This window comes from Caenorhabditis remanei, chromosome X, assembly GCF_010183535.1.
Source record: "Caenorhabditis remanei strain PX506 chromosome X, whole genome shotgun sequence".
Taxonomy (NCBI): Eukaryota; Metazoa; Nematoda; class Chromadorea; order Rhabditida; family Rhabditidae; genus Caenorhabditis; species Caenorhabditis remanei.
Window position 1 is genome coordinate 14,949,404 of NC_071333.1, and position 24,632 is coordinate 14,974,035.

Genomic DNA, 24,632 nt, shown 5'->3' on the forward strand with positions numbered 1-24,632 from the left:
TTATATCCGTTCTAGAGGTCTTTGTTTGGTGTTGTAACAATGACAGTTTCTAGAAGAATCTTGTTCTAGACAGAAGCTGATGCGATGAGTAATCAAGAATTCAAAGGTTATAGGGAAAACGTCACAGTATAGAATACATAACAGTTTTTTTTCGAAAAGCTTCAGTAGATAGGATACAATAAATTGTTTGAAATTGTTTTGAAAGTCTATTTTGTAGAATTAAAACTAATATACGGTGAAACTAAAATATTTTTGAAAAAAGATTGTAAAAGCTCCATCTTTATTTTCGAAGGAAAATGTATTATTAATATCATGATTTTAAAAAAAAAATTCTGCTATCAACTAACGCTTCTTAGAAAACGAGTCAATCTGAATATAGGATATCAACATCATTATTATCGCTGGCTAGTTGTGAAAAATCAGACTAGGTTGCTAATTGAAACCCTTCGACCGGTTTTTCAATCCTCATTTCTCCTCTTCTACACTTCTAAACCATGATTCACAATTGGAAAAGAGAAAAGGAAAACATTGACTGAATTGGCATATATTATCGATATGCCAGATCATTATACTGAAACTTGAACACGTTTAGCTGTTTCTGTTTCTGTTTCCTTTTACATTGTAACAATTGTAATGATATCTGACTGAACATATTCTGATTAGTTTATTAGCAAAAGATAGGCGTGGTAGATTTGGATATGAGGAGAAAGGAACATAGAAAGGAAAGCATTGCAGGAAAAAAACCATCGAAGAAATGAAGATGAATGATCACTAATTGGGACGTTGACAAGAAAGTGAAACATATTTTTAGAGATTTCAGCCTAAGAATAGTAAAAAGGTTTTTTTTAACATTAAAAAAACTAAACCAACAAGCTTCAATCAATCTGTATGTCAACTTTCTGACTCTCTGAATTCGTTGTGTCAATGTGGTGTCAGATGGGGTATTAGTCTACTAGTGCCGGCAGAAGAGATTAGGTTGAAAAGAGAGAAAAAAGAATACTGGCTGCTTCAACCGGCCGGACAGTCCGTCTGGACAATGAAAAGATCGACACGGTGACCAGTCCGGCTAGCTGCCAATTCGAGGAGCCTTTCGTGGTTACTAGTTTTTTTGAATAATGTCGATGGCTATTGGCTTGGCTTCACTAGTTGCCGAAAATTCACTTGATACAGACAAGTGGATTAGAATAGTGAATGCGGGAAAAACAGTGTATCAAAGGATATGGTGTTGCGGTTCAGATTATGTTGTTGTACAATCTATTTAGAAAAAAAACCAGAAGTTATGTAGCTGGAAAGCATAAAAATAATGGTAATTTTGATTATGAGTTTTGAAATTGTTAGTTAGAACTTTAAAGCTAACAAAAACAAATTTCAAATATGATCAGTAAGAAAAACTTAGCTGATATTGCCGCTTCCAACAAAAACCTGTTCGTTAGAAACATTTTATACCAGCAACAGAATGTACTTTATGTAAATAACCAAATGATATTCCGATGACGTGAACAGTCAATGTGAAAAGAAATTTAGAAGGAAATGGTCAGAAAGAAGGAAGAAAAAGCATGGAAAGTAAAGAAGGATGTTTCGTGAGATGAACAGTTTGTTCAGTTGACGCAAAACTACTACGTCTACACGTAAACGATGTGAAGGAATAAAAAAGTAGAAGAATGCATTGAAAGGAAAAGCAAGAGTTGTATTTTTTCCGTTTTATTGTTGGAAATTGTAACCGTTGTCCAATTCTCGTCCGGGAGAGGTATCGTAAACATGGAAAGTGAAAAGCAGGGACTGTAGTTCTTTGTTTGGATTCCAATAGTTGTCACAATTACACCTGGAAAGAGGAACCAAGCACTCTTGTGTTTTTAGCAGGGTTGGGAAATTCCGGGCCGAACCGACTAACAAAATTTACTCAGCTCGGTCTGGCTCGGTCCGATCAGCTCGCCGACCCGACTCCTGTAGATATTTGAAAAAATGTTTTTGAATATCGATAAGAATTGAAGCGTACAATAAAATTTTACCTACTTTTTATAAAATTTTAAAATTTTTGTGCAAATTTTTTGAATCCAGGCCGGGCCGGGATTTCCCAACCCTGGTTTTCTGGAATGCGATTATTTTTTAGACTCGATATGTAGTGCATTTTATCTAACAAATTTAGTTTTACTGTTGTTTTCCGATTCTCTTCATTTCTCTCAAACACTATATTCTCAATTACTGAAACTTCTATCTGTCTGAACTAAATCCAAGCGACTCATTTAGTTTTTTAGTTCGCTTTTTCGTAATGAAGTCGCACGAATCATAGACCAAAGTTCTTGTAAATAGACGACTTAACGTATTATGCCCGGAAATGCAATTTGCGCTGAAAGCTGTCAACTCAAGTCTACTTTACAATGTTGTTTTTGCTCTATGAATTTTCATATTCTGTTCTGTCTTTGAATTTGAGTAAGTGGTTGTTTTCTAACATCACAACATTGTTTTTTTTGTTGATTTCATTCCGTCAGGAGTGAAAAGCGAGAAGAATATAATTTTGATTGGTGCATTAGATTTCCATTCTATTCAAAAGTCAGAAGCATATATTGTGCTCGAATCACTATGTATTTGTGCTCTGCTTTGTATGGAAGCATAAAATAAACAATCTCATTGGATACATTCAATTTTATGCCGTCAAAAGTACATTTCCACATTTTTCAATACAAAGAAAGTCCTGACTCGTGAGTCTTCGAATTGTTTATTAATTCTGCTTTTTCCCCGCTTTGATATCAATTCTGATGTAAGTGGCCAGGTGACACCATACAGAGGTAATCAGAACTTGATTCCAAGCAAGTCAATAGGCTCCACAAATTCATCTGGATTAGTGAGTGCACCTGTTCCTCAATGATCATTCACAACATCTGTCAGTTCAACTCTGCACTCATTATGCTCGAGTTTTTTCATTGCTCTTCCTCTTGCTAAGCCTTTTACTTTCTCATTTATTTTCTCGTCTTCTCTTTCTTTTCATGCTTTGCACTCAATTAATTATTCCGACTTTCCTGCAGCTACGTCTACACAACTAATTCCTTCATATAGTTTTGTTGCAATTCTCAGTTAGGTTCCATATTTTTGTTTACTTCCCTATTCCATTGCCAGCGTACACATATATTCATCATCATAATCCATTCTGCGATATTTCGATTAATCTTACTCATATTCAACGCTCAGGCTCTTAATCTTCAATTCCGCAAGCAATTCGATTCATTTCGTGTTCACGTGAATGAACGAAAACATAAAAACATTCATCTACAGACACCCCCTTGTGGTACAGAGCATTCTGGAATCGCATGTAGATTTTGTTTCACACGTATACTCTGTCTGCACATGGAAGATGTTGTTATTCATATTTAGTGAAGAGAAGAGTAATAGACATAGTATATAAATTTGAACATTTTCCTTGTTTTCCGTTTTCACAAAGTCTTCCTCTTATTTTCTGTTGAGTTACCAATTCCTCGTTCAACCGCTATTTTGTTCCCATTTATCAACTAACCGAATATTTTCAGATAATTTTTTGCCTCAGTTTTTCTTTTCAAAGTCTCTCCTGTGTTTTTAGCAAAGACGAACAAATTACCAACCCATCACCACCACCAAAACAAAAACACCATATTATCTCTTTCTACGCAATGTTTCCCTTCTCCTGTTGTCTGATCTTCTGAGCCTTCCAGAAAGTGCACCACTGATGATCAAACCCGACAGTTGGTGTGAGTGGAGCACAACACATTTGTTCGCTTGTTTTGACGTCACGTCTCAGAGTCTTCTTCACTTTGACCTCTTTTCCTAGTCGGGGAAAGTCCCAGAGGTTTTATTGAGTTTGCTTTCTTCTGGCTTTCTTGTTCTTCTAAGGTTGGAAAAAAATTCACAGTTTCTTTCAAGTCACTCTGGGAAATGAACCTAAGCTTACATTTGAAACATTAAGTTTGAGATAACAATTCTATCTCAGTAACTATCCTAAGACTTAATTGAAGGCTATAGATTTGATCTGATCGAGGACACCTAAACCCACAGTATCTCCTTTTCTCAGATTCATACGATAAGATAAGCAGCGGCCGTTTTACCCCTTACTCCGACTTGGGTTTCTTTTCCTTTTTTGTTTTGATGTTTGATGACTCTGGATTTGAAAAATTAGATAATGAGATGTCGTTTTTATAAATACTTAATAGTTGCGTTCTACTAAGCTTTTAAGCAGTAATTTACAATCTCATCTGTTACTTTTCAGAGAAAATAATTTATTGTTCTTTAAACTTAACAAATTGCCGGATACAAGCAACAAGACAAGAAAAAAGGCCGAACGTACACAACTAACGTTGTATTCATGCATTCATTCATTCGATTCGTATTTCTACGGCCCTCTATTGTGTGACGTCAACAACACACTCACACAACTAACAAAACTACTAGTAAGGTCAATATCTGATATTCGAAGTCTAATAGTTTACCCATTTTCGATGAACTCAAATTTTGCTTCAACTCACCGAGTGATCATTGAGATTTGTCGGCAGACACTTGAGCAACGTCAACTTCCGTCTTTCTGAATTCTGAATTCTGACATTTCAATTGTACATAGTGTGAAAGCATTATTACTTGAACTATGGTCAGCTTCGAAATGTTTTGTGATGATCAGGACCTCAAGGTTAAAAATTGATAGCAATAGTCTTTTGATTCATTGACGGAATCAAATTGACAAGGACATCTATATTTTGTAGCAGATGTTCTTATTTTATCTATTTTTTCTTTTTCTTACTAATAGCGTAGAAAGAATAATTATTTGTGTCAAAAGAATTGTCTAAACTACAATAGTTGTTTTTTTGAAACTTAGATTGGGAGGGTAAACAATAATATACGAAACAAAATGAAAATTAGTATACTATTAAAAAGTATAAGAAGTGTATACACTAGTAGTTCATTAAAACGGCAACATATTCATGTCGGAAGCATAACTAACCATAGAAAGAGCCATCCTTTTTGCTCATTGGCAGGATGTAGCAAAACTTTTTCTCCTTTTGACAAGTACTCACCCTCGCTCTTTCGTTTTCCACACTATTTACGCATTGATCGTCATTTCTATCCGTTCCCGACGTGCACCCTCGTTTTCGTCTTTCGGTCGCTGCGTCTCAGCACCATCTTCTTCAAAGCGAGTTGGTTCTCTGCCGTCTCTTCCACCTTTCACTGTCTTTTCTCGTTATGTTCCCCTTGCCTCTGTGCGGTCCGAATGTAATATTGGTGTGGTGACTATCTCTCTTTCCTCTACTCTCTCTTTTCCTCTTTTCACCATGTTCACCATTTTTACTTCGTCCATCTTCTTTTTTTTTCCTTTTTTCATTTTTCCCGTAGGTTTCTAAGTAGAGTCTCATTTCGTGGTTCAGTAGATCGAAAAATGAACTAATCTTACCCCTAATAACCACACACCAGAGATATCACGGATTAGAAAAGGGATTTGCCCTTTTTAAAGTCCAAGATGCGGAATCAAAGCCTAACATCGAAACAAAGTAGAGAATGAAGAAATATGAGGGACAAACTCAAAACGTAGCCAATGAACGGGCGGTAGTTCTCGCAACGGCTGTCCACAAAGCACTGTCAAACATCATTGACCTGACCTTATACTTTCGACGACAAACCGCGCGTGGAAAAACATACAACCTGGTTTTTCCCGCAAGTTTTAGTTTCGTTCTCCGATTGTTGTACTTTTTTCAAGTGGTAAACTTGTTGTGAGATCTTTGGAACAGAAATTTGTTCTCAGTTATAATTTTTAAAGAAATGTTCATATTTTTATGGATGAACGTGAAAATTTTTATCCGACTTTGAGTTTAAAAACAAATTTCTTATTTGAAAATCAGAGACTAATCCCATTTCGAAATTTCTTGACGTGCTTTTTATTGTTGGGAACCCCGAAAGTAAATTTTTTCTCACATGAAATAGTGCAAATCACCCCAAAAAATCTTTTTGACACATCGTTCATTTTTAATCTCTCAAATCTTGATGATCGAAACGATCAAAAATATCATCTTATTGAAGTGACGAGAAATCCGAAAAAATCTTATCAACTCTATCGGATCATCCTTTTTTATGTGTTTTAGTCATACACTTTCACAATATTCCTCCAGTATCCCAACAAGCTGTAACTAATGAAAAAATTATTCGAGAAACGGCGGAAACAGGAAAACGAGGAGAGAGGACCAATTTGTTCACACATAAGTGATTAGAACGGGAAGAAGAGCATTAGTAGTGGTAATGCGCTCAGCTAATCTGAGAGGTTCTGACGTTTTGATATGCTAATGTGCTCGTTGATTATCGAAGTTTCCTAGAAATCCAGATTTTTCTGCAAATCTATAATTCGTAGAAGTGTTATGCTTTCAGGTTTCACTTTCAGAAAATCACTTTCAATATCAAACTTGGCATTGAAAATTTCTAAAACTAAAAACTTTTTAGTTTACGCTCACCAACTGTTTTTAGTAATATATTCACGTTTTGAAAAAGACGCAACAAACAGAAAGATCACTTCCATGTTGAAAAAACTGTTTTTTTTAATCAATACAGTGATCACTAATTTCATACAATCCGCCGTGAAACTAGTATTTTTAATTCGTTTTTGTTACGAATTACAAATCAAATAAAAATATCGAAAGTTCAAAGTTTCGATTGTCTTCCTTTCTTTCTTTGATTCTCCCATTGATACTATAATCAACAACAATTGGTATGGTCATGCGCAGTCTGCGTTTCTATTGATAGACACTATGCCAAACACAGACTATACTTTTCTAGAAAGGTCTCGCTTGTTTTGAGACCATCGTTCCGAGAACTTGTGATATACAGGTGCTTTTTTGAAATTGATTCTAGTGGAGAGTGAATATATATATATATATAAAGCGTGGTGATGAACTTTGAGCAAATAATGTTTATCTGAACTGATTCTCTGAATCTGAGAAAAATTTAATCCGATTTCATCCTGCTACAATGTGCTTAATTTTAGTGCATATTATGATCTTGATCTATTCATCTTTTTCTCCCGAAGCATTTTCAAAGTTCTTGGTATATGAGTTCTCATATTGAAATTTAATGAGTTTTATCTATTTCTACTAGAGTGTGTGTACTTTACATTTAGCTATTTGCTTAAGAAATGTGCTCTTTTTCTGAAATCGTGTTATTTTTCACAGCTCTTCGTTCTCAAATCTTCTTTTTTCAGCCATGCTGGCTTTTGAAAGCCATATCGATTCAACCTACACACGTCAAAAGGCAAAAGATCTTGCTAAAAAATTTATCCCTGGTTTGTTCTAGCCCACATTTCACCTGAAACGGAGAAAATTTGCAGGTGAACTATGCACAGTGTGCGGTGACGTGGCGTCAGGAATCCATTACTCGGTGGCTGCTTGTAACGGGTGCAAAACTTTTTTTCGTAGAGTCGTTTTAGAGGTAAGTGGACTCCAAAACGGGGGATTGGAATGAAAACGTAAAAATTTTCAGAATCGAACATATTCCTGTAAAAATAACGGTGACTGTATAATTGACAAGTCGATGAGGTGTTCCTGTCGACATTGTCGATATAAAAAATGCATAATGGCCGGCATGGATCGGGCAGAATTGAGTATGGAACGAAGGAGGAAACGAAAAAAGCTGAATGGATTAGAAGGATCAGAGGAGAGTTGGGAAACTGAAGATCCGCTGATCAATTTGTTGCTTATGAAGGAGGCACTGTGAGTTTTCAATCAGCTTTCAATCTTATACATATCTGAAAATCAAAATTATTGTTTTTTAGGTATCAAAAACTGTTACATTCCTCTGCGATGACAATACACACATCTTTACGAGAAGCACTGGATATGACACAAATTGCTTTCAATGATAAGAACAGCAAGGTGGGTTGATTATTCATTCTTGATAACTCAGAGTTCAAAGATTATTGATAGTGTAACGAAATCAAAAAACAATCGTTTTTGAAATTACTACAAATTCGAAAATGTTTGGAAGACCATGGTACTGTCAGCGGAGCCAACCTTGTACAGTTAAACTTGTGATATATCTAAAAACAGTTCGGAGCGTCATATTTCGTCTAGCTCCACCGCTGGGTGTATGTCTAGTTGCGGAACTTTGATTTACGAAGGCTCTTTACCCATAAAAAAGTTTTGATACTACGGTAGTCGCAACGAGACCCAGACCTCGTCCCCGGGCTGAACTTTGAGTAAGCGGTCAGCCACCATAAAATGACTCATATTTAGTAATTTGGCAACTTTTCGATAGCTCTACTAGAAACATTGATTACTGTGAAGGAAACTAGGGACAGTGAAAATAAAGTTGATGTAAATCAACACACGTCCTTCACACAAAATTATCTTCAGCTTCTACCATAACTATTTCCCTTTATTCAGTATGAATCTCGCATGGATCCTAAGTATCCAACCAACTTCTCATTTTGGCGTGCGAAAATACTCACTGTTCTTGTGGAATGGGCAAAGTCTTTTGAGGTAACCATTCAATATTTTTTATCCAACGATTCCTACTAATTTTTTCCAGGTATTTGCTCATTTGATGCCAGAAGACCAAAAACGACTGTTCATCCACACCGCATTTTCCAATTTAGTACTAGCAGAAGCATTTCACACTCCGGAGAAATACAACGATCGGATTGTGTTTCCTGATGGATTGTGTGGGTATGTTTTAGTTATTTTGGCAAATACAGTGTACATAAAAACTGTGCTTCCAGGTTTCGAAACGTAGCACAATCAGTGTCAAGCGATGGTGTATCGAACAAGACGTATGGATTAACACCTACGGTGGTAGCAGTAATCAACGATGTTCTTGTACCGATACGAAGGATGCGGTTAACGAAAGTTGAATATGTGCTTCTGCAAGCAATTATTTTTTTCGATCCAGGTGAGAATTTATGTTTTGAAACGTAAAACAAAGAAAAAATCAGTCAGAGAAAATAACTCAAACACGTTTTTTTGCTAATAAGCTTGTTTTTGTAGTTCATTAGATTATTTCCAGCTTTTGGACTACATTCCCGAGCCATACATTCATAAGATACTGTAAATTCACACGTGCTAATCCATTTCAAGTCAACCATTTTTCAAAAATAAAATACAGCAGTTATTTCCATTGTGTACGTTGTTTCAATCCTCACAAGCAATAGCGCATCCATACTTCAAGCTAAAAACCAATAAATTTATCTTCAAAAGTCTCCCCTCGTACAGTTTATTCATTTCCCAAACAAACCAAAAAAAGAAAAAAAGAAATCCGTCGAGCCGGATTCGAACCAGCGACCTAAGGATACCCACTGACTCTACAGTCCTCCGCTCTACCAACTGAGCTATCGACGGCACGCAAGTAGCTTGGAGAGACTAGCGTTAAATAGCGGGTAGACGACCGCAGCGCCGCACTCTTGTGTCTCTCGAAACATCAGTGTATTTCTCCTGGAGAGGAGAGACCCAGAGACATTGGTGGTTGAAGGGAGATGCAATCCTATGTGTTTCCAACCCAACCTAGCTTCTCTTTTACTCACTCAGAAGTATGACTCGTTCACGAATGTAGGCATAAACTAATTTAGAGGAAAGTACGATTTGTTGATTTAATTAACATTGTGCCCCAGGTGGCATAACACATTTTTTGGTAGAGGAAACTCTTGCACAGCGAAAAGTTGGGTGTGAGTAATTTGATTCAAAAGCCCAGAAAGGAAAAACTCAGGAAAGTGCTACAAACTACAAAAATGAAATCATGAAATGATGTGAATAGAATCATAAAATTAATTATGAAATTTTTGAAGACCAAAATAGAATTACAGTATGATTTCCAGTAAGATATAGTTACTGTCAGGATTGTACACAAAGCCACAAATTTCCCTCTGTGAACATTGCGATTATCTCCTACCGTTTCCTTAATTCCAAAATTTTAGACTGTCTGTCATTAACAAAGCACGGTGCCCAAATTATTGCTGCCAAACGGAAACGACTTCTAGATTCCCTCCAACGATGGCTTCAAGCTCAAACCAAAGATGCTATTGAAGCATCAACCAGATTCGCGGAAATCCTGCTCAGAATATGTAATGTACAGGTGAGTTCTTTTTCCATTGTTCTTTTTTTAGTTAGTCTCTAAAAATTATGGAAATTTGGAAAAACAATATCGCAAAAACAATGATCCATCCTTTGTGTTATATCCACACAAATCAGTGTACAGTTCATTGAATTCCAGGCCAACTATACGCTTTTTTTATACTATAACATAATAGATAAAGTATTTTATCAATGTTTTTTTCAGAAAGTCGCAGCATTCAAACGAGAAACGTTATGCACCATCGAAACCTTCGAATTGATGCAACCACATCCGTTTACGATGGAAATATCAAAAAGTTATCCGGATTTCTCTTATTTCTAGCCATTTTTCAATTCTGCCATAGTCATCTAGTCACTTTAATACTGTGATCCGTCGTTTAGCGAAAGTGTCAAATTGTATTTATAACACCTCCAACTACCTCAAGTTATTGTATATCACTGCTCACATGTTTATTGTTTTGAACGATTCGAAGTCAAATGTCTTGTTACAAGTTTCCCCAATTTATTTCATGGTTTTTCATTGTCATGAAATTTATTTCTACCCAATATTCCTTTCAAACTTTCTCTTATCATTTCCTTACGGGTTCTCAGTTTCTCGTAGACTTTTTTTTCTTTGTTTCCAATTTCATACATTGTCTTATTGGATCTCTTATAATACTCAGTCAGTTGCCAACCTTCCCCCACTCTACCCTTTTTTCTAGCATTTTCCAAATATCAGTGTCAAGCTGAGTGTCTTGTGATAACCGACACAATTCAATAAAAGGTTTCTTACGCCAAACGTTTCCGTGATAATTCGATTCACAGGTCGGGCCGACTACTGTAGTGCATGACGTGCAATGCTGGAATTCAATTATTATTCCGTTGGCTCTAAGAAAATTGGAAAAGGGGAGGAGTCAGCAGGGCCATGCCCACCTTTCGAATGGGAGCTCAGAATAAAACTTGTCATTCGACATTTGAGCTACCAGCTAAGATGAATCGACAACTTCTTCTTGGTGAGTTATTTTATTTTTGAGTGGTTGAGTAGTAGTTGCTAACATTGTCTTAGGTACCATAGTAATTAGAAAATTTCAATTTCTATTGAATCGCTTTCAGTCTTTGTCGCTATCTGCGTGCTCTCCCAAAACGCAATGGCTCTCCGTGGCGCGCTTTTCCGTTCCGGACGCAGTCTTCTTCACCGTCAAATTAATCAGGAGGTCGCTATCGAGCAACCGCAGATGATTCAATCCGAGAAACGTTCTCCTGTGAGTCGGCCTATTTCTTATTAGATTGATTGTCCAGTATTGACTTGGGTGGTATACGAATTCCTATTTTCAGGTCGTTGAGCTCTATCCGGTGGTCGACACAGGAAATGGGGATCCAGAAGCGTTCGCATCATACTTCAGATTTTAATGTTGCTGGCTCAGGTTGCGGTTGACATCGACATAGCAAATCATCTCCTATCCTGATAACCCATGTTTATTATTTATTCCTCGGTACCACGCATAAAGAGTAAACGGTTGTGAAATTGTGTATTATGTGGGAGTATTCAGGGAAACAAGTTATCACTTTTGCAAATGAGTGGATAAAATATTAATTATGAGGACACCACACTAGGATAACTTCTGGTTTTTGGCAAAAGTTACTAGTTTGCACGCAAACAGAGATGCTTCCTGATATAATTAAACTGCAATGTAGACTAACTTCATACAACTATCAGAGCCAAAACCACTGAAAATCAGCAAATTAGAGGCAGCACAATAAATAGTTTAAAAAAAACAAAAAAATGTCGAAAAAAAGAAAATTGGCGCGGTTGTGACGGCTTTTATACAAATTTGGGAAAAAAGATAGAAACAGTTCGAAAATGAGAAGACACTCTACGGAGAAACGGTTTTGTGACGTCACTAGAAGATTCGATTTGCTTCTGGGAAGATATTTTTTCATTCTCCCAATCATTAGGTCAAAATAATGATTTTGAGAAGTATATGGAAGTAACAGTAATTTCTATTATCCTGAAACCATAAAATATTTAGAAATTATCCAAACATCCAATTTTCTTTTTCATAATTAAATACTGCTCAGATATGAACTTTTCAGACCCCTGCCTTATTCACTGTTCACTGTTTAAAAATCTTTTTTTGTTTGTATCTTTTGTTCCGTTTCGTCTACCAATACTTTACACTGAATCTGCGAAAAAAATACCTTGAATCATGTCGTATGTTTTTCGTTGGGTAATTTTGTTAGGTAATGGTCTTATGTTTATTTCAAAAGTCGATACTCAAATATTTACTGAAAAATATCAAAAAAGATCTGCCCCATGCCAGGCTCGAACTGGCGACCTTGGCATACCCTATAGACTATAAGTACCACGCGCTAACCGACTGCGCCAATGGGGCACATCTATACGTCTGAGAGATGCGGGAGAAGAGACGACGACATAAACAACAACAATATGAATGCGAAGGAGGGGGGATGCGATACTGCGCGGAAAAACGGCTAAATGACGTCACACACAAACGCGATGTGCCTCTGGGAAGCCTTTACTGCCCCTCTCATTACTTATTTAACGTTGAAGTTTAAGCTGCGCACTAACGAAGAGTTTTAAACCTAGTATCTGAAAATGTTTTTTTTTCCTTTTCTGAGAGTTTCAAAGCGGTAACTCCCTCTCAGTAAATTATTTTCAATTGGTTTGCTCATGACAATACGTTGTTGCATGTTCTTTCTCTGTTTTTTTCTTGTCTTTGTTGATTTTAATAAATTCAAATTCATGAGTAAACGCATCAAACAACACTCAACATCACAGCCTGAAAATTAGATTGAAAAAAAAATGATCTGCCCCATGCCAGGCTCGAACTGGCGACCTTGGCATAACCTATAGACTATAAGTACCACGCGCTAACCGACTGCGCCAATGGGGCACATACACACGTCATACCGTTCGGGAAAAAATGGCGACGGGAAGAAGGACAGAAATCCAACAATGAAACAGATGCGATTCTACGCGGAAAACGGCTATATGATGTCATGAACAGACAAAATGTGACTCTGGGAAGAAAATCTCTATTGCGTCGATCCATTTTACTATTGATCTGCAAATTTATAATTTTTGTCATCGTCGATATTGTTTTTCTATGATATTTTATTCCCGAAAGAAGTTTGCCCAAGAGAGATGAAAATCGAACAGTGACAAGTAGTAAACAATTCAAATAATAAGGAGCCGAAAATCAAGACGAAAATAATCTTACATATACATTAAAAAAAGAAGTCAATGTAAAACAGAAAAAGTATCCCAAATGAGAATAAATACAGAAAATTGAGTTATAGCCTACCGGATCAAAAAAGTAGTTTAGAAACCAAGTTTTGTGGATCAAACTGGTCGCTTCCAGAGTATCACCAATTGACGGATAAACAAGAGAAGGGACTACCACTGAACAATTTTGAGTAAGGTCCAACTACCGTGTCTTGTTTGAAGGCTGTGAGTAAAGAAACCGATGAAAAAGTAGATCCACAAAACTCTCCCATGTTGAATATACAAAACTAACACAGAGTGAATTAGGAATGAAAAAAAATGACTCGAGGAATGGGTATGTGAAAAATAGAAATGGGAACGACACGTGATAAAATAATACTGTACAATATTCTAATATAACGTAAAAACTGTATGATAATGGCACGCCGTTATATTTTTCAACTGCCTCCCAGAGAAATGTTGTGGTTTCATAAACTAATTAGAGTTAAACGGAAAAACTTATTTGGACGTTCTATTTGTTGATCTAGATGTTACTAAAAACGCTGATTTTTATCAGAATCTAGAAAAACACAGGGACAATCTTACTCATAAATGAAAGAATAAATGGTGTGCCGTTATAATACAGTTTTTACGGTAAACGTAATATTTGGCCTTGAAATTCTAACTAAAGTAAACTTGAACATTGTCGACTTCCTGAAAACTGCATGATGCCGTTGAAGAGGTGATGAGCTTGGGGCGAGAGTAAAAAGTGGTAGATTCGGGAAAAACAAATGCAAAAATGTCACATCCAACATAATTAGGATTGTTCTCGCCCAACGCGGTACGCTCTTTTTCTCGGTTATCGTTCACAATAGTTGTGACTTTCTTGTACATAAGCAACGCGGCGATGATGAAAGTGGACAATTGGTAGACTTCTTTTCTGTGCTCATCAGATGAATCGAAGCCACCGTACTTCATTTGAGCCTCGCATACTTCGATCAAAAGGAAAACGACAACAGCGTTGAGTCTGTGGTAGAAAGCATCCAAAATCTGAAACTTGGTCAGACAATTTTGTTCCTTAAGGCATCTCTCCACGATTATGAAGGTCTCGTAGTAATCCCGGACGATACGGTCAAAATCGAATCTGATTGGTCCTTTGGTCCTCTCGTTAAAACTGAATTTGATTCTCATTTTTCCCATCCACACTTTGACGTGTTGCTCTTCAATATCACCAAGACTGGCCTCCAAAACACCGTGATCCGAGTTAATCTTTGAGATAGCATCGTAGTTTTCTGAAACAGAAAATGTTAACAAAAATAAGGTTGTGCAAGTCATTACTTGAGCCAATTCGCTCTTTGCAAAGAATGTGGAAGAGATCGTGTTTATTTCTCTCTCTTGCTTTCGCAGCAGTTTTGATCCAACCGTATCCAACTTCCTCTGGCTGGAAAAAAGAAATTATGAATTGCAGACGTTCAACGAGCCGGGCCGATTTGAGATTTTTCATAGACCTTTTCAAAAAACTTTTTTTAACTCTTGATAAAAACTCAAGTGTACTTGGGACTTTCGACTTTTTTCGGTAAAAAATTTCAAAAGAATTTTTGCATATTTTTGACTCGGGCAGAGATTTTGAAAGTCTGATGAATTGCGTCACAGGTCGCGCAACTAATGTAAAGGGAACATCAAAAAAAAACACTTCACAAATTTTCTACGCTGCTCCCAGACATTGTTCAGAACGATTGCGCCATTAATGTATTTTGTGAACTTTTTCAACATTCCGACAATATTCCCATTTCAATTACTGTTTCCCACGATCATACGAAATGGGAGCCTGCGTCTATTGGTATGGTAGTCGAAAGGCTCATTTATACCTTTTATTTCCATCAGCAAGGTGTTTACCCGTTTTGTCTCCTGTTTTTCTTCTTTTTTAAACAAGAAACTATTCTAAAATGACGCGAAAAACACTTGTTCAATAACACCATGCCATTTTTAGTTTCAGTTTCTTGTTTCTAATAGTTTTAGGTAATGCATTGTAGAAAGTGCTGATTTTCTAATTCCGGTGACTAGAATCTTACCGGCATGTAGAGATTCAAGGTGTAGTACTTGTCCAAGTCCACATGTTGCCACTCGTCATTATTAATAACCTTCTTTTTGGAGCTTTTCTTGAACAGCTTTTCAATCGGTTTCATCTAAAATCTCTATTGAGAATTCGGTCCAACTGTTCCGAAACTCACGATATCTTGTGAGTGACGAAATTTCGTTCTGAGCTCATCAACTGCCTCCTCTACCGGTGTTAACGAGATTAGCTTGGAGAAGATCATACTTGTGTCTCTGGAAATTGTATTCCCTGCAAATGAGATATACATAGTAATATATCGAGTTGTAAAGGATAAATGGTTAAAAAAGATCATAAGATCGGAACGACTCAAAAGGGGGACGGTCATAAACCATATCGAAAAGTTGCACACTCAATTGTAATTAGATAGTGCGAAAACAGATTCATATATTTTACGCCCTCGATGTCACGAGTGTATCTGCTCAGACATAGCCATATGGCTAGAACATCAGACAAGACAGTCCGACACAACAGTAATTAAACTTCTGTCAAAAGTTTTCAGATTACCGCGATTAGTGTAATAATAATAATAACAATGTGCACGTATCCTGCTTTTTTTCTCTAAAGCTCTCTACTCTCTCCTCGCTCTATATAAACCCTCTTCTGTAATCCACCATATGGTTGAAGGCAACCGTGTGCATCACTTCTAATTAAACTTTTCACCTAAAGTATTATTCTTACAGCTTGAAACATTTCAAGAATGACCAACAACGAATCCATTCAGAGTGCAGACTCTCTAGTGAATGGAGCGCTGTTCCAGCACCTCAGCAAGACTAGAATTGAGAAAGAAAAAATGATGAAGGAAACGCAGTTCAACATGGATGAGTGTTGGACCGTAAGTTTCTTTTTAAATTAAGTAGACCTTATAGGGATACATAAATGGAATAGGAATAATAATTAATGTAATGTTTTGTGTAGAGTAAGAAATTTGACATGCTTAAGGTAGGCGCTGTAGTTTCTGTAGCTGCACGGTTTCTGGGTACAAGGCAAGTTAGTGAAAAGTTTTAAGGAAGTGGGATGAACTAGCTCGTTTTCAAGGATATGTTATCTTTTTGGCCCCATTGTTAGGTTCTGTAGTTTTAAAGATTGTTGCCTAAAAAGAGCACACTCGGACCGTGAGAAAAAGTCAACGTTTCTGAAGTTCTAGATATATATATATATATATTCATTCCACCATCAAGCCGGATTTCCTATTCAAGGACGTTGAAAATTTTGGATGAATATAACCTTTTTGGCTCTACTAGAATATTGAGGGATTCCAATGAACGAAAAACATTTGATTGTCTAACACAGAATCTTCAAATCATCTACTTATTTCAGAGAATTGCTGATGATCTCTATCACCGCACTTGCAACTATTTGGAGGTAATCCCAACAGTCATATAAGTGATAACTAATACCTGGTATTCTAGGACAAGACCCCAAAAACAAACAAGTTGCACGCAATCGTCCGCGACATCCGCATGGGCCACAAACACCGTCTGGAGTTCATCCTCCCTCGTGCGACGCAGCGGTACAAGGCGGTGAGTCGCAAGAGTCGGTTACGAGCATGACGTTTCCATGAGCACCGACATGGAGCTCACATAAGAGGAAACAAAAAATCTTGACATCGTAATACAATGATTTATGTACATGGAATCATGCGATTCACTTAGACAATCCAAATCTGCATAGTAATAAATCAAGAGTTTCAAAAATATAAGAAAAGGAAAATGAAAGCGTCTTTGTCTATAGAAAAACGTTGAGTCATCGAAAAATACAGTTGTTTTGTTAATTGTAGAATCAGCTATAGTTATCATAAAAAATTTTCATGTGAACGGTTTTAGTACCAGATATCTATCATCTGCCGCTAATGAATTTGAACTTCAAGAAAAACAGTCAAAGCCACGTCAGCTCAGAAAAAATTGAATGCAATCCTAAAGATTGTTTCTTCTAGAAAGGAAAAATAAGATTCGGGCACATTCTAATGTTTATGGCTCCACTTGTCTGTGGCATCGAAAGACAGAAAGCTAATCACATAGTTCCCTAAATTGCTATCGGCGCCAAAAAATTGCCTTCCGATTCTTCATTGAACGTGTTCGTATACACGTTACGAATCGGGGTTTCTGCGTAACAATAGACATGTAAAAATCACACAATATATTGAAAGAAACTATTGAAAAATATAAGAAAGCATTTTGTGTGGCATATTGAAACATATTTCCATTGCGAAGTCAATGAAACCAAACTATTTGCCACGACTAGATTTTTTCATGCCATGCTAATTTCGATAACCAACACAAAAACACTGTGAATTGATGAAAATAAGGAAAACGCGCAGAAAATTGTTGTGGAGTGAAGACATGTTTCGAGAGCTTTCTGTCGGGACTTCTCATGGAGCGTTTCCAATAGAAACCATTCCGAAATGCCATTAATGTTTTCCATGTATTTTTCCTAATGGGACTCCACCAATTTTCCTTATTACAGTACACCTGCTTCATATTGTTCGAGAGCCTCCACTTGTGTCTTCAAACAGAGGGAATTGCTCTCTATTATTTAGATCGTATCCGCAAAGAGGAAGAAGCTGCTCAAACTGCTTCAAATGCAGTCGTCGTTGCAAGCAGTGCTCCAACTCCCAACGATTGCACCATCTTGTAAATCACCTTTGGATCCGATCAACTTCCATACAATCTCTTGTAACTTTAACAAAGACTGAAGCATTGCACGATTTTTGATGAAACCGGATCTTTTTTCTGCTCAAAACTCAAAAGATACCATTTTTCATCAAATGTCGTCCAATTTTGAAATGGGATTATTTCTGACATGTAAAAGTGTATTTTCAGATATTTCCTTATTTGTGAGCGTCGAAAAATTATTTTTTCTTAAATGTCATTTTTCCGCCGTCCGTGAATAGTGAAAAAATGTAGTATAATAAAATACACTTTTACATGGTATGAATCACCTCATCATTGTTTTAATGAGTAACTGCTCAAAATTACTATACACCTTCCCCAAAATAATCTCATCGTACTATCTCCTCCTTTTTCTACCTCTTTCTTAAGTTCTGAATCTCATTGTTTTGTTGCTTATCATTTGTTCAATTGTTTTGTTTCTTCTTCGATGACTGTTTTCACATTTTCAATGTAATGATTCTTCTTTTGATATATAAATCGAGATCCAGCAACTCAATCTTTAAAAAAAACGTTTTTTCAGATCAACGCTCCATTTTTCAAACCCATCACTCTCATTTCCATTTCTTTTTTCTCTTTCTTAAGAGGTCCCGAATTTCATTATCTCCTAACGTTTTCTTCTCTTTTTTCCATTCCTTTCCCATTTCCGCACTCTATTTGTTTTGGTTGACGCCGGCGTCCGGCGGCCGCGGCAGCGTCCCAGAAACCCCTTCTGCCGAGAACAACATTCATGAAAAAGAGGGACCGACAGAAGCAGTCGACTCTTCCCCTAAGGGTACACAGGCAACATTCGAAAATTCTAGAGAGGACTAAGAGGCAGAGACTTGTCAGCAGAACGGGCGGTGCCGTGCGGTGTCGTAGCGTTCGTGCAATGCGGAGTCAAACGCTCCTCTCGGCGCCCCGCTCCCTCTCTTGGATGAATGACTAAGGGAAAAGAAGAGACATAGAGTATTTCCCTCCCACAAGGACAACAAAGGCGGAGTGAAAACGAACAGACGAACAGTTGGGAAAAAAAGAAAGGTAGAAAATAAAAGTAGTGACCCAGTGACCGTTCCTCTTTTCACTTTCACTCGCTAACCCTCAGAGTGAAATAAAAAGACAGGTAGAAAAAGACTATTAGACAGGTAGCATTCTGTTGTTCAACTTTTACTCTGTTCTCTCTCCGGGAGAACAGCAAAATGAAGATATCGTTAGGAAAAAGAAGGAAAAAGTGCTTAGGCTACCACCAGGGAAGAAAAGCGAACAAAGTGAAAACGAAACTTGACTTAAGAAGTGAGAAAATGGAATAACAATAAAATAGGATGGAAATGAAAGAGAATAGAAACGAACGGAATGAATGGAGAATAAAAAATGAAAGAAAAAAGAGCAGAAGGTTGGGGGGAAATAGGTTGGAACCTCACACCAAGCTATACAGCTGTTCTCCTCTCTTTCTTGGCGAAGAATAATCAATCACCAAAATTGGGAGGTTCATTAAGCATGGAGGACTTCAGGGACGTCGAAAAAACCTGCATTCATTGGAGCCTTCGGAGGGAAAGAGGCATTTTATTTTGTCAAAACTGCTGGTGTTACTTATCATAACTTATTAGTGATCAGTACGCTAATTGGAGTGTGTGATTCTGAAATGCCAAATTTGAATGGATAGTTATCTTTTAAGGAAAAGTCTGAAGGAAAATATGATGTCATGATAAGAAGATCTGTAGGATAACGTCGTATTATCTGGGATAGCGTTTTAGATTTGCTGGAAGATGTTTCTGGATTCTATTTCGTATGCCTCAAATATTCATTTTATTCATGTTTTAAAAAGACACAGTGACTAGACAGTCCGAGTAACTTTACTGAACTTGATATATTTTACGACATTGAGGTCACGAGTGTTTCTGCTTAGACATAGTCATATGGCTAGACAATCAGACAAGACAGTCTGACACAATTTTAATTAAACTTGAAACTTTTGAGATTATTGCGATAACAAGTGCTTCTGCTCAGACATAGCCATATGGCTAGACAATCAGACAAAACAGTCCGACACAACTTTAATTAAACTTATGTCAAAAGTTTTTAGATTACCACGATAAGTGCAATAATAACAAGAGTTTGCATTTGACCTTCTCTTTTTCTCTAAGGCCCTCTACTCTCTCTCTATCTTTCTACTGTAATCAACCAGATGTTTGAGTTCAACCGTCTGTAACAACTTTGATTGAACTTCTCCCTTTAAATATCATTCTTATAGCTTGGAACATCGCAAGAATGACCGACAGCGAGTTCATGCGGATTTTTGATAGTTTTTTCAGATTTGTTTACTGTGTTTCTTTTTTGAAGAACATAACTTCAGTTCATTTTGTTTTTACTGATACCTATGCTTTCAATCACCCCTCAATCCAACTTTAGTGTAATTACTGCACTTTCCCAAATTCTTGATGACAAATGTTTCAAACTGCACAACAAACATTTATACATACACAAACTACTCGCTCTTATCTTTCCACAACGAATCTCCTCCTCTTCTATTTCATTCGCCTCCTTGAATGCACTTTTAGAAGACCATTCCTCCATCCTCTTCTCGTTCCGCGTTCTCTCGCCCACCCCTAGGCGCCGAGCAGGGGAGCAAGCGGCTTTACGCATGGTGCCGGCACGGACTGATACTGAAACACGGGCGCCTGGAAATGTGTGCTCCGAGGAGGGGCGGCGCCGTCGGTCGCCGTCGTCGTTTTACGCACTCAATGCAACAACTAGAGTGAAAATACATCTAAAAGTGCACGGCGCCAACAAAAAGAGCGGAGAAGATAGCGCGCCGGGCGCAGAGAGGCGAGAGGAACGGGTTCGGCAGAATGCAAAAAGTGCAAGCGAACTTACGTGAAGAGAAGAGAAATGTTGCGGACACACACGCTAGGGCGGTGCCAGTCCGCGTGCCCCCTCCGCGCCTGGGGGTCAGGCAACAAACCGAACGTCTGATAGATGAGGCGAGAACGGGAGACCCAGAGACTCGAGGCGCTCACCCCCAGGCCCTATGGCGTCCAATTTTATAGAGAAAAAGAGGAGGAGCGTTCAGTATCTAGAAGTTTCTCCTCCTGGTGTAGTAGAAGAGTGACCATCACCATCTCACCGGTGAGAGAGTTTATTTGTTTGGGGTCGTCGTGCTCCGTTCACTTTTTTTTTGGTTTTTTTTCAAACCCGTTCGGTCAGTTAGTATAGTGGACACACGGAGCTCTGCTATATAATATTGCGTTTCTCTCTAATCTTTCTTTCTACTTTCTTTCTATGAAGATTTCATCCTCTGGGATTTAGTGATTTCTTATCAAGCTACTAGAACCAAAATCGTATAGTCCATGAAGTAAAAACTTTTTTATAATGCAGTCCAGTTTCATTCTCTTTATTAGTGGATAGGTTGAATGGGGAATTTATAATTTCTGAGTATAATTAGCTTCGTTTTCTTTTCTGAAAACGTCTGGGTAGTCTCAATGAGCAAGAAGGTTCACTAGTTATCGCTTTCAATGTTTTGTAGTGCAATTTTTCAAAAAGTTCTTGAGTCTGCTCTGAATATGTTCAATAGGATATTGATACGATTTGAAATAGGTATCTAAACATCAAGACCCCGTTCTTTGAGTACTTTTTTTGATACTTCATACTACTATTGAACTAGTCGTACCGAAGGTGTTTTGACGTCCGCCATACCGGCGTCTCTTTTCTCTGTTCGCTGTTCCCCTTTTCAGCCTCTATAGAAAAACAAGTGACGGGGCAGTGGTAGTGGTGGAAATAGTAGCACTGTTCCAGAGAGCGTCAGACATTCTGAACGTCTATACGAAAACATGAAGCTCGCTTTTTTATTTTCACTTGCGCCCCTTCTCCTACTCGTATACTTTTTAGACTCCTCTCTTATTACTATTATTTTGAAGTACGGAGATGAGATATTTATATTGATTTCTTTTCAGGGGCTCTCCCGAGGACAAGGGCTAATCAGGCCTGACTCTCCCAGTCCGCGATGCGTCTCACGGTGAGTGGTCCCTGTGGGTACTATTTCAAAAGTCTTTTTCAGTAATTAATGTATAAAAGTTTTTGAATGTTACATAAAGTTCCGTAATCATTCAATTAATTGCTCGAGTGAATCACAGATTTATTAGCTTAGTTACTAAGATTCATTTCAGTATCGAGCACAATTAGTGATAGCTTCCTACTATAATTAAACATTCAAATAAATTTCAGACCATCGTAAGTGGGATGGTAGCAGGTTGAAGGCTAAACCAACCGGCCCAGTGTTGTGACCGAATGATCAAATGCTGCGATGTCACCCCGTGTATTGTTGCGTTTTATTTGTAGCTAATTACGGTGTTTTCAATTACTCATTCCAACTTTTGATATGATAATCGAAAAATAAAGAAAAACAAATCAACTTCACTTCACATTGTCACATTCGTTTATGCCACGTACAAGTCTGTACATATGCCGATTCATTTAGTGAGTTTTCTAATTTATATGTCTAATTTGTATCAACATCCTATTTTTTCAGTGCGCATAATGTGGCTCTTAACATCGTACACTCGCACAACGACTGGCTTAACTAGGTGGTCCGTTCTCGGAAATGAAGGTCGCTGCCATCCCTCCTCAGGCCGAGTTGAGCTAACCGTAACTGATCAAAAGCTGTATGGTGGATCAGTGACCATAACAAAGAATGCACAACCTCTTCGGACTTTCTGCATCTATGGTGGCGCTGTATCTGATTATTATATTCACTAGATGAAATGAAAGAAAGTTGGGAGCAATTACTGTGTTCTGTTTTGTTTTTGCATTTTATGAATTTACAGATAGAAGACTTTCAGATCTCAAAAACTATAGAAAAAACATAAGATCATTTATTTGAAAAAAACCAGGTAGTTTAATTACAATGAAACCAATCCTTAGCAATTGACCTTGGATACCCAGGCTCAATGCGCATTGGGGTTCCACTAACTTTCCAGTACTTGTCCTGATGGAATAAAAAAGACGATGTGTTGTTGAATTGGAATGCTGCATCAATTTCAGGTGGGTAGTCCTGTAAATCAACTTATATTTTTGTATATCCAGAGTAAAACTACCTTGTTGTCAAAAACAGTCGACATAGCTTGAGGCCATATGCCTTGTTTTCCGTGCCGAGAATATTGCCAGAAGTATGATTCTGGAAAAAAATCAATTAGTAATAGTATGATTAAGAGATATTCTTACTTTTGAAAAAATAAGGTTTCCCATCTTCATGGTAATACAACGCAGCACTTATTCCATCAGGTGTATCAGTCAATCCAGTAGAGATCTTTTTCGGATACCCATTCATCATATCACCGTACTTTGTCATGACCCAGTAGATTTCCCGCTAGAAATGTAAACGTAGATAACTTGGTATAAGAAAATAATGAGTTACTTTGAAAAAATAAACATTGCCATGCCTGTCAGTGGTAGCTGCTTCGAGAGGACCATCAAATGGGAATACTTTGTTGATTCTTCTTGGTAAAAACCACTTGCGATTGGTTCTTAACTCGAAGAACATGTTACCTGCTTGTATTAGTTTCAGATACATAGAAAAATAGGAATCGAATTTCAAACCTCGAAATGCCAAGACTGTTCCATTTTTCAACGTGGTAACTGCATCCAAGTAAGGTTTCGTGCACAATTCTGATCTCCAAATGTGATTTGTTGAAGTTTTTTTCCGAATTTTCACTGGTGATCCGTATAATCTTTTCACAGCCAGAATGTCATCTGAAATAAAAATTTTATTAGGACACCCGCGAGATCAACCACCTTGATGAAGATGCATGATACTACCAGTGTACTGTTTATAGAACGGAGCCATAATGGACAAGTGGTTTGAAGAGTGCTTCAGTCCAAGTGAATGACCAATTTCGTGAACGGCCACTGCATACAAATCAACTCCTTCTGGAATTATAAACTACATTTGTATGGTACTTGTTTTGCAACATATACCAACTTTTGAAACAATGTTTCTAATTTTAGTATTACTTTTATTTAACCTACTTGACTTATTTGCACTCCAATTCTCATCTTCGTCGAAATGTACATCTCCTCCGTACCTTGGAAAAAAAGCGTGTGCCAGAATATTACCTGGAATAATTGCACCCATAAAACGGCCATCATTTCCTGCAAACCTTTTCCATCGAACGGCTCTCCATCATCATGATTGCCAGCGGCAAAAACAATATCAATGTTGGCTTTCTGCTCATCGTCATCATTCACGGCGACAAACCAGAGGCGTGTGTGTTCTTCCCATGTATGCAAAATGACACGAAATTCAATTAGTATGTACTTACGCATTTTTTGAGTGTGTCTTCTTTTTCTTTTCCCCCAAAACACTACACTTTGACAGGCTTCGAGTCACTTCTTACGACTAATTCAGTTTTTGCACTTTGTGCTTTAGGCTTTTAATATGATTCTTCAACACGCCCACACTTGAGAGTGTTCTTTCTGATTTTAACTTGTATCAGAGATGTTTTTTGGTGGGATTACGGTGTACATCCCTCCAAACGTAATCCGGTGGTCTTTTCCACCTCATACATTTATTTATATTTGATCTACCCGAAACAAGGTGAGAGGATGACGATCTA

At 37.5% G+C, this 24,632-nt stretch overlaps 5 protein-coding genes across 5 annotated transcripts; 3 read left to right on the forward strand and 2 right to left on the reverse strand.

Annotated features, from left to right (window-relative positions):
* Positions 1–7,200: 7,200 nt before the first annotated feature.
* Positions 7,201–10,380, forward strand: GCK72_024965 (uncharacterized protein; the record flags this gene model as incomplete). The annotated part of the gene is made up of 9 exons (XM_003099778.2): positions 7,201–7,279; positions 7,325–7,425; positions 7,477–7,706; positions 7,769–7,868; positions 8,379–8,474; positions 8,524–8,660; positions 8,714–8,883; positions 9,902–10,059; positions 10,264–10,380. The coding sequence occupies 9 exons, from the start codon at positions 7,201–7,203 to the stop codon at positions 10,378–10,380; spliced, it is 1,188 nt and encodes a 395-aa protein (XP_003099826.1).
* Positions 10,381–10,962: 582 nt separating this feature from the next.
* On the forward strand, positions 10,963–11,447 carry GCK72_024966 (uncharacterized protein; the record flags this gene model as incomplete). The annotated part of the gene is made up of 3 exons (XM_003099793.1): positions 10,963–11,050; positions 11,151–11,299; positions 11,373–11,447. 3 exons carry the CDS (start codon positions 10,963–10,965, stop codon positions 11,445–11,447), a joined length of 312 nt encoding a protein of 103 aa, XP_003099841.1.
* A 2,497-nt stretch (positions 11,448–13,944) lies between these two features.
* Positions 13,945–15,581, reverse strand: GCK72_024967 (uncharacterized protein; the record flags this gene model as incomplete). The annotated part of the gene is made up of 4 exons (XM_003099729.2): positions 13,945–14,555; positions 14,602–14,704; positions 15,336–15,449; positions 15,495–15,581. 4 exons carry the CDS (start codon positions 15,579–15,581, stop codon positions 13,945–13,947), a joined length of 915 nt encoding a protein of 304 aa, XP_003099777.2.
* Positions 15,582–16,076: 495 nt separating this feature from the next.
* GCK72_024968 (uncharacterized protein) lies at positions 16,077–18,013 on the forward strand (the record flags this gene model as incomplete). The annotated part of the gene is made up of 4 exons (XM_003099724.2): positions 16,077–16,211; positions 16,697–16,741; positions 16,789–16,899; positions 17,843–18,013. 4 exons carry the CDS (start codon positions 16,077–16,079, stop codon positions 18,011–18,013), a joined length of 462 nt encoding a protein of 153 aa, XP_003099772.2.
* A 4,902-nt stretch (positions 18,014–22,915) lies between these two features.
* Positions 22,916–24,342, reverse strand: GCK72_024969 (uncharacterized protein; the record flags this gene model as incomplete). The annotated part of the gene is made up of 7 exons (XM_053736143.1): positions 22,916–23,071; positions 23,115–23,194; positions 23,242–23,386; positions 23,435–23,769; positions 23,812–23,946; positions 24,046–24,132; positions 24,177–24,342. The coding sequence occupies 7 exons, from the start codon at positions 24,340–24,342 to the stop codon at positions 22,916–22,918; spliced, it is 1,104 nt and encodes a 367-aa protein (XP_053579709.1).
* Between the last annotated feature and the right edge of the window lie 290 nt (positions 24,343–24,632).